Here is a 10628-nt window from a genome sequence, read left to right as displayed (position 1 = left end):
CTCTGATAAAAATCCGTCCAAACAAAAATCCAAATACTTGATACTAAAAAATTAAGTAAATAATGATCTTGAGGGTTTTTGAAGATTCAACAGGTTCTAGTATATGAGGAAAAGAGAATCATGATCTAAGAGATATGGACTGGGTTACACAAGGCAGAGATGTAAACAGACGGTCAAAAATCTGAAATCAATTCGCATCTGAATCCATCCAAATCTATTTAGAGGTATCCGTATTCGGCCAGGGAATATCTGGATCTGATCACATCCGGTCCTTATCCGATCTGTTTACGATCCATTTACATCCCTAGTTCAGATGTATTAAAAAGAACGAAGAAGTAAGGAAATGAGTCTTGAACTATTTCATAAATAGATCTTCCCCCTTAGCATTTTGAGAAAGAATGCCGATGAAGAAAAAATGACATTATCAATGAACCAAAGTAAACGAGAAATGCGAAAGAGATGGTTAAATCTTAATCTACATGGGCCACATAAATAGAAAGAAAATACAAAGCACAACCAATTCATTCCTCCAAAACAATTGTTTCAACCACACTACAATTTCAGCACATCAATTGCACCCCAGAATGAGAGCTCCCCTCCTCCCTTCTCCAACACGCACACAAGAAAAACCCCAGAAAAAAGCATCACTTCTATCCCCGAAATTAAACTTCAGCAGAGAAAGTTGACCCAGAAACAACAAAAAAGTTAAACCTAAACTGTGCAGCACAGATAACAATATACAATGCACTTCTTTATGGATGAGACTTAAAACATTGCCGCAAATGCTACTGATGCACACATCTCATCCTGAGGTTGCTTAGAATTACCTGTAATCACACACAGGTTACGAAGTCACCACTGTTTCCAATTTCAGATTCACCATCGGCCTCTACATCTTCAGGTTCCACTACCCCTAGAGCAGACTGCCCTTCAACTTTGGAACATTCCGCTGGTTTCTGTGCCTCTCGTATAATCCTCATTGTTTCTTCAATACTCTGAGAGGGTTGATCAAGGTTTGCATCCACATTGTTTTTCTCACCTTCAATCAGCTCTTTTGGCAAGTTCTTAAGAAACCAAGGATGCATCTTTATCTCTGGGATAGTAATCCTCTTCAAGTAAGAAAAAATAGGGATTATTAGTCCCTCAAGTGTAGGAGATGTCAAAAGTAAGATAATTCATTCACAGAATGCTACCTTTGAGGGATTGGCAACAAAAATTCGAGAGAGGAGGTGCCTACAGTCAGAAGAGACGTGTACATAGTCGGGTATAGAATACTGAACACTCATTATTCTCTGTTAAGCACATCAAAGGTGTCAAGTTAGTAGAATTGACTTGAATTATTATATATAAATATTGATACTTGCAATGATTTGATAGAACTCACGCTGATGGTCTTCCGGAAATTTTTAGGATCGTCAGGATCCTCAAATGGATATGCTCCTACCAACATCACATACAACGTCACACCACAGGACCAGACATCTGCAATCTACAATTGGATTAAATGCATCAGGTAGATACCTCTACCAAGGTAACCAACAAGGTAGACACTCAGCAACAGGGGCAAACAAGCAAACATTCAATACAAGTAATATGCAACATATGCATCATAATGTCCCATGCATATAGGTTGTTAAGCATCTTCATGGCCCACCAAATCTTCAGGTGGGTATAGAATAACGGGAATCATCCTAATATGCAGTAGAATGGGCTCTGCTGCATGAACATAAATGGCTTTGCAAACAACAACCAAGACCCTCAAATTCTATGCCAACCTTGTGCTTTCTACAGCCAGAAGATCACATTGTAAAAAATGATGCATAGTCTTGGCCACTAGATGTAGAGGATTCTTCCCCAACCCCCTTAACTGTGTAATAAATACGAATGACAAATAGATGTGGATGAGCCAGATATAGGGCCCTCTTTTCTCAGTATTGTTCTTTCTCCTCCACACCTGTTTCTAAGGTTCTTGATAATAGCTCATGATTAATTCGGGTTTCATACACCCTGTGAAACTTTATGCCAACTAAATGGAGTTGGCCATAGGAATCCTGTTTCTCTGTTCAAATCTCTTTCAAAGTCATATTTCTTATTAACCAAATTACCAAAAAGCATTAATAAAAATATTTGCTGATTTATGGTCAATTGAGTTTGGATGTTTGATTACATTAGAAAATTGAATTTAATTCTTGAATCCAATTTTAATCTCATCCATTTACAAGTGCAATCCTAGACGATAGCCAAGTATATGCATCCATATTCATGAACAGTGCCACATACAGAAGAAAACCTGATATGGATAGTGCATAGCTCATTTTGTTGCCAACAGCAACCCCCCCCCCCCTTCATATTTCTCTTTGTTGCTCTCTTACTAAACAGAGACAAACCATCTACTCAAGGGCCTTTCCTTGGTGATCAACGTAACAGGAAGTACCCAGTGCACAAGGCTCCCGCTACTGCAGGTCTGGGAAGGGGCATATGCACACAAACTTATCCCCATTTTTTTTGGAGACGCTGTTTCTTTGTTCGAACCTGCGACCACCAGGTTGCAATAGAGAAACCTTACCATTGCACTGAGGCCCACCCTTTTTGGCGATCAACATAACAAAAATTCAAAATTGCGTAGGTGTTGTACCTCCCCTAAATGGATTTCTCCCGACCATCTTTTAAACTCCACCAACCATCAAGTCGCTGGAAATGGATTGTATGGAAAAGAGCATCACTGTTTAAGAGATTTGGGCTTGTTCACCAATGGTGCCCATGAAATAGATAGTCAGAGCTATTCAGACTGCTAGGCTGTCAATGGCTTGGATTTTATCCGGGTTAGATTAGTATCCAATTCTATTATTGGATACTAATTATTTCGGATCAAGGAGATGCATATACCTGACTCAATTATTATTGTAAATATATTATATTACAATCTTACTATAACATTAGAGTCCTCATACATGTCACTATAGAGAGTGAAGTAGTTCACGTCAATATGTTTTTATTTACCCTCTTGGAATCAATTCAATGAGTTGAAATGAATGGGGTAAATTTATAAATTTACCCATGGCAGATTCTTGTAGGGAGAACTCTCTCTCTCTCTCTCATGGCAGGTTTTTATTTGCCCCTCTTTTTCCTCTGTTGCCCCCGCACTCTGCATCTCACCGCCCTTCTCCCTTATCTCCTTGGCCTCTGTCCTCCCACCTCGTCCCTTCCACCAACACCACTGCCCAGCCTCTTCTCATTGCAATCCAGAATCCCAGACATCAATCTACACACAGAACACTGTTGCTTTTTTACCTACCACACAGGCAATATATTGGCCATTGCATGGGAGAAAAATATCTTGACTGTTCAACCTGTTGCACTGCATCTCTCTCTAGGCGGCTGCAACATGTGGATCTCTCCCTCTCCCCCTGCTGCAACGGTGCAACCCACTGTGACGTAGTGGTTAAACAGGACTGATGATTGGGTAGCTTAGGAGTTTCAATTAAAACCCATAACTTCAAAAAATGGATAGAACGGCTAAAAAACGTCAACAAACCCAATTCTGCTGCTCTGCTTTTTTTTTTTTATAATTATTTTCTAATAGAATCTTGACATCTGAAGCTGATCTAGAAATAACTAATTTCGGTCTGATTAACAAAAGAACATATAAGGACAGAGGTGCATGGGAATGAAAAAAGAACACCATGGCTCGAACCTGCATCCCAGAAGATTCACTTTTGAATAGATGATAAAGGTGGCTGTGGTGAGCTCACCACTTTGGATGGCCTTCAGATTTCTCTGTCTGGATTGTGAGGATATTGCTAAGGGATTCCAAGTCTCTGAAGCTAAGTAGCGCAGATTTTTTGGTCCAACCCATTTCGAAGAAGCTGAAAGCTTCCAATTAATTTCCATGCAAATTTGCTCAGAATCGGCACCTGGGATGGAGTGTCAACATACAAAGGCGGTTGCCTAGTGTTACTATGCAAAGTGTAAAGTGGATTGAAGAGTAAGATCGAAATCCAATGGTCCAAAATCTCTGCCATTCAAGCAATCTTTCAAGAGAATGAGGCCGACATTCTGGAAATCGATGTTATACAGAGCATAGGATCTTCGTCCATGATGGTTTACAGTCAAGTAGACGACATGGAAGGTTCCACCTAAGGCCTGAGGCAGGGACGGGGGTTGAACAACTGAGGGAATGGACAGGGGAGGGGATCCTGAAGCAGGAGAGGGAGGGAGAGGGGAACAACAGGAGCTGGGCCACTGGGTAGAAATTTGGTAAAGTAGTATTAGTTTGTGAAATTACAATATAAACCCTTTATATTTTGAATAACATGGATGAAAAGTGAGGATAAGAAAGTCATAGTGAAGTGAATTGTTTCACTGGGCGAAGTGACAAGAATGAAAACCCATAACATTATAAGCAGGATATGAGGGGCATCAATATGTTCAATTATGTAAACTTTCAGGTTCTATTAATTCAGAATGTAGAAATTATATAATCTATAGGTATTATGTATACTTGTTTAATCAATATGTTTATTTATGTCTAAAACAATACCACAAGTTGCTTAAGAAAAAAAAATAAACACGGAAAGACACAAGCACTTATGCAGGAATGTGGATTTTCCTGCCCTAGTATATACTTATCTATATCTGCGCCATATTCCCATAACAGCCCTAAGCAATGTACTGCACAGAAGCATGAGTGCAAAATCCAAACAGATTTCACTCCCACATTTTGCTTACCAAAGAGAGAAAGTTAATACCTTGCCATCATACTCCTTCCGTGACAAGACCTCAGGGGCAATGTATGCTGGCGTTCCAACGGTTGATTTGGGTTGTGAGTGCAATATGGCAGACTGACACGGGAACAACCAATAAAAATCTGAATAATGGAAGTTCTCACACACCCCAAAAAGGGAATGCACAAGTATAATATCACCCACCTTGGAATAACCAAAGTCACATATTTTAAGACGTGGTGTCGCATTTCCATCCAAGAGTGTATTTTCCAGTTTCAGGTCCCTGTGACAAATTTGCTGTCATTGATGAAAATTCATATTAGAAAAAAAAAAGAAAAAAAAAAAAAGAAAAGAAAAGAAAAGAAAAAAAAAGCCAAAACAAAGTTTGACAAAGCACCACATTGCATAAGAGGACTAGAATCTGGTCTAAGACATAAGGAAAGGAAGCTGATACTGTACCATAGAGTGGCAGTAGCTGACTCCAGATATTAGCTGCTGGAAGAAAAATCTAGCCTGATGCAGAATATGGAATTGTCAGATTGGTGGGGAGGGGAGAGGACTAAAAAAACGGAAAATTTGGTGTGCATCCAAAGAATTATAGATTGATTACCAGAGAATTCTACAAACTAAGAATATACAGATTTGTGCTAACTACCTCATCCTCACTAAAACGGCCAGCGCTGCATATTCTCTCAAAGAGTTCACCACCAGCTGCATATTCCATGACAATAGCTAAATGTGTTGGTGTCAAGAGGACCTGCAGACAAAATTTTATTCATGGCTTCTTTACAGGTTTTAAAAACGACCCAAATGCTGTTTTTATGCAGCCAATTTTTATATCATATTCATTCAGAATTCAAACACCCAGAAATAATAGTGAAGGAGAATAGAACAAGTATGGAGAAGGGAGGGAATGAGAGTTATACCTAGTAAATCACAGTTTTTTGAAGCAATTGTACTTTAACAAATTGAAAGCATCACATGCAAAGTAGAGAACCATTCTCAAAAGCAATGGATACAAGTAGCAGTACACAAAAGGAATATATAGACTCTTCGACTTCTAACAAAACAATGACTGAATCACAAAAATCCCAAGAGACTGATAGAATCTGCATGATAACACTTTTGTTTCTCTATTTTTCTGTTTTTTTTTTTTTTTGTTCCTGGGAACAAAAAATAGAATAGAAATCTGTTTGTTAACACTGGTTCATTTTTGTTCCAGGGAATGAATCGAGACAAAAAAGTTGCTGAGAAATAGAAAAAAAGAAGCTCCAATTTGAAGTTTCTCTGTCCCAGAAATTAAAGGAAGAAATAAGGGGGGAGTTGCTCTTTAATGAGCACATGGTTATTTTGATGGGCAAAGTAGTAATTTCATGTTCAAAATAATACACCACCACCGCCGCCACCGCCGCTGCCACCACCTCCTCCTCCTCCACTGCTACCACCACCACCTCCACCAAATTTTTTGGGTATTCAATGGCATATTTGAAAATTTCTAGAAAATTTAGAAATAGAAATTATTGTGCATAACAAACACGTTTGTGGCCCAGAAATAGAAATTACTGTGTTACCAAACGCATTTTTCTGTCCAAAAATTTGGTCTAGTAATAGAAATACAAAAAGTCATTTCTAGAATAGAAACATGACCCAGAAACAGAAGTGTTATCATGCTAGCCCATACGTTCTAGTGTTTTAGAAAACAATATCCACAAATAAGCTCAAATTTGTACGATCTAGTCCTCGTTATTGAGCTTAACTGAATAAACTTCAAAATGCCACAAGAATCAAGTTTACAGCCAAGTTTTGAGGCCCTAAAATAAATCAAAGAAAAGTAATGAGAATTAGACTACTAATAGAAATTTCTCTCTTGTTTGAAAAGTCAAACTTGGAAAGCTTAAATCAGTTATAAAACTAAACTAGACTAGACCCAGGTCAACATAAAAAGGTTTAAACCAACCCCAAAATGAAAATGAAGCCCTCAAAATAGAATATAAAAAAAATTACCTCGTTTTACCAAAATAAGGAGAAATAAAATAATAACACATTCTAGACTATTCAAAAAAATGTAGTGGCTCCCTATACTATCTGACCTCTGCCTCTTCCCACATCTGCATGGTCTCATCTGGGCCCGTAAAAATTTACAAATCTACCCTTTCAGCTAATCTGCTGAAAACTCCTAATTTTTTCTGCAATTGAGATGCAAAGAGAGCAAACAGTAGTATAGATCCTTCAACATCAGGAAATGAACAAATCCAGGCTTTCTAGGACATATTGTTCATAATTAATATAAAAGGAGCAAAAACCATGGCCAAACTGAAACTCAGCAAGCAAAAGTTGAGCAGTTGAATGAACTTAGATAGTTGTTTGATCTGTTTGTGTATAAGGTTTACACCCACACTCCCATGATTCTCACTTCCTTTTTGTTGGTATTCTTAATTTCTTATGGTAATGTACATAGATATTTGAGGTTATGCCCCTTCACCACTATCTATTTTATTAAACTGAATAACTCTTGGTGTTAGTGTCAACCTTTCACAGTATAAAGCATCAAATGATGCAACAGCATTGAGGTGCATCTCAAAATCAGTATTTCCCATTGTAAATGCTAAATGCAAATGTACTGTAAAGAGGTTACCGATTCAATCTTAAACTCCAATGCATCTCTAATGCCATGAATGTTCATATAAAAAATCCTTCCATCTATATTCTCCAATAAAGCAAACTAGAACTGATGACATACAAGTCTGGAATGACCCTCCAAAAAAATAAAAAACAAAAATAAAGAAATAAATTGATGCTTGGAAATTTTCCAATGGTTCATATTCCTATCACAGCAGAACCCCCACCTTCAGTATGTGAGGAAAAGGGTATTTAACTGGACAAGCAGTTACTTGATCAATACATAGGAATCAAAATACTGATTAGTACTTGAAAATTGTGACTCTTAACTAATCAACCATCCAAAAGATAATTTCTAGAAAGTTCCTCAACCTTCGCAGTATATCAGGGTTCCCTATCTCAATGTTGGAGGCATGGTGCAATTTGACAGCATTTCCTTAACTTGTTTAACAAAGGATTAGACGAGAATTAATGGACTGCTTGAACTTGTTTTTGACAGCAGGAACTCATATTCGAATAGCTACTAGAGACACTGATAAAAATAAGATAAATAGGTACCTTAATTCATAAGAAAGATAAAAACCAAAACCTTAGTTTCAGCACTCAGTAGAAGTTCAAACATAAAGTGTGGTGTGGTTACATAAGTTCCAGATTAGAGTGACCTTCAAAATAACTAGAGACTGCTTGATCCAATCATTGGCACTAGTTGGGAGAATATAGCAGAGGTTTCACCAACCTCATTTGAAGCCTATACCTCTGTGTATATGATCAAGATATACGACAAAGACTCGCTCTTCATAACTGATAAATCAAAATCAGAAAACAGAGAAACTAACCTGGTTTCTGAAGAAGGATAGTACGTCATGACATAAATAAAGAAATTTGAACAAACTGCACTTATATTTTGTATCATCTCTATATTTATGTGAAAAGCACCATTTTGGAAATGTTATCAACCAAACTTCTATCCTCCTCCTCGTGGATAGGTATAATATAAAATAACAAATAAGTCCAACTTAAATACAGAAAAAATTTTAACAGTAAAGTTAAATAATGTCACTGAAGGATAACATCCAATGGCTAAACCTATCCATCTAACAAGTGGCCCAAATTATCTGCTTTGCTTCAATGTGATCCACAAAATAGGGTAAAACTTCTAAAAGTATTTGGAACAATCAACTCTGTCATTTCAACAGTTATGGATAAAGAGAGGATCATAAATCTCGGCCACTGACATAAAAAACTTGACCTCACTTTCTAAGCAAGGTACAGTTCAGAACTCAATACTTAATAAAGTAGATGCATTAGAACCTCCAACGGCTGAACTTCTTTGTTTCTTCAATTCATTTGGTGAGATAGGGAAACTAGCAGCTGGTGCACAATTTAGATAGCATCAGTTAAAGCCAACTTCACATCCAAACTCTTTAATTCTCCACCAATGCCAATTCAACAGAAAAGGGCTTTAAAATAAATAGACAGAACAACACCAAATCTACCATCCCAGCTGTCTGCTATGAACTCATACCCAAACATCTGATCGTGCCATTACAATATTGACGTTTGGCTTGAAAAATCTACCATCCTAACCGTCTGCAAATAGTTCCTCAGAGTTCGTGTTCTACCAGTCAAATTGTATTGAAAGTATGAGCTGGGAGGGAAAAGAAAATTCAATCTCTTACCTCCTTGAACCGAACGATATTCGGATGCCTCAGAGACCTATGGTTGATTATTTCCCTCTGAACATTTTCATCAATCTGAAACCACAGACAGAGTTCACATTCAAAACAATTCCATACCTATTAGTCTTAAAGCCTCAGCTAAATCAGGGAATAGAAAGTGACAGTAAAATTTCAAACAGAACCAGGAAATCGTACTCAAATGACACTCAAACTTCAGCTGCAAATTTAATCTGAATATCAGTTCTACTACACTCATTTTAGACAATAAAATATTCAAATTAACAGAGTAAATAAACCATAAGATGCAAAGAGAAATTCAAAACACCACCATTCATTCCAATTACATGAACAAAGGTCTAAAATACAAGTTAGGTAATATATAGATTTATTCATCGAAATTCTAACAGTGCCAAACTTCATGAGAAAATTGTCATCGCTTGATCAAGAACAACTAGTGTAACAAGTCAAGGGGAAAAGAATCAAATAAAGCCCAAGTAACCCATTTCAATAGATTAAGAAATGCAAAACCCAGGTGAAGACCAAAAGAAGAAACAATGAAAAACATGATTAAAACCACCACTATTACTGCAGCAGACAGAAAGGCCTAAAAAACAGAGGAGAAAAAGAATATTGACTGGTCGAATACCTTCTTCCCTCTCTCTATGTATTTGACTGCAACAAGCTCCTTTGTCTTCTTATCTCTGACTAGCCTTGCAACCCCAAAATTCCCAGACCCAAGTTCCTTCAATGGCTCGTAACGCTCCTCCATCCCAATACAGCCGCCAAAAACAAAATAGAATGCTTACAGACCACCAACACAGTACCCGAAGAAGTTCAGAAGCAAATGGTACCCAGATAGAGAAAATAAAATCAAAGGAAGATCCACAGATTTGAGGAGCAGAAACGGATTTGAATGGGCTCAACCACCACTCTTAAGTGAGCATGAAGCTTCCATTCTGATGTTTATTTATGATAAAAACTAGGAAACTAAGACAGACCCACGACCCACGTCGCTGTAAACCCCCCAAAAAATCTAAAATTTCCTTGATTCTCTATTGAATTTAAGGACACGTAAGGAACAAAGGGTCGCTTCCAAGCGTTCTGGGGCTTTCAGACATTGACGCTGAAACCCTCTCTAAGACCGAGAGTACAGAGATAGAGGGAGAGAGAGACTGTTCTGATCTTCGACACGCGGACACAGTGCAGGGGTGTGCGTATTTTTTAGGTTCAAGTAGGTGGAGGTTAAAGTCACTGTCCGTCACACTCACAATACGGAAATGATCAGTTTTCGCACATGTGGGTCCCACCTCATAAACGACCATTTCGTTCGTTGGACCGTCTTTCATCTTCAGACTGCACACGTAGAAAAAGGAAAGTGGGACCACACCCCACAAATGAATTGATTGGACAAGGGAAGAGAAATGGAATTTTTTTGTGTTTACTTAATTTAACTAATCTAATCATGGTTGGCTGCTGACGTTGATCTCTGCGCTTTCCGTGTTTTTTAACTGTGGAAGGGGATGGAAGGAAATGGCGCACGTTAGTTGGGGGATTGCTTTGGAATTTCGTTTCGACATGGATACAGGATTGCGGTGGGAAATCAAAG

The 10628-nt window shown here is 38.0% G+C and overlaps 1 protein-coding gene across 2 annotated transcripts; it reads right to left on the bottom strand.

Annotated features, from left to right (window-relative positions):
* Positions 1-736: 736 nt before the first annotated feature.
* LOC122656931 (serine/threonine-protein kinase SAPK3-like) lies at positions 737-9974 on the bottom strand. Of its 2 annotated transcripts, XM_043851637.1 has the most exons (9): positions 9669-9974; positions 9023-9097; positions 5380-5481; positions 5184-5237; positions 4929-5021; positions 4749-4841; positions 1385-1489; positions 1194-1292; positions 737-1109 (listed from the first exon to the last, which is right to left on the bottom strand). In XM_043851637.1, the coding sequence occupies exons 1-9, from the start codon at positions 9789-9791 to the stop codon at positions 834-836; spliced, it is 1020 nt and encodes a 339-aa protein (XP_043707572.1). In that variant the 5' UTR covers positions 9792-9974; the 3' UTR covers positions 737-833. The 2 variants fall into 2 exon arrangements, with proteins under 2 accessions (XP_043707572.1, XP_043707580.1); XM_043851645.1 differs by lacking the exons at positions 9023-9097; positions 9669-9974 and adding an exon at positions 8887-8958.
* Positions 9975-10628: the final 654 nt, after the last annotated feature.

The sequence above is a fragment of the Telopea speciosissima genome, chromosome 1, assembly GCF_018873765.1.
Source record: "Telopea speciosissima isolate NSW1024214 ecotype Mountain lineage chromosome 1, Tspe_v1, whole genome shotgun sequence".
NCBI lineage: Eukaryota > Viridiplantae > Streptophyta > Magnoliopsida > Proteales > Proteaceae > Telopea > Telopea speciosissima.
This window is presented reverse-complemented; position numbering and strand designations above follow the sequence as displayed.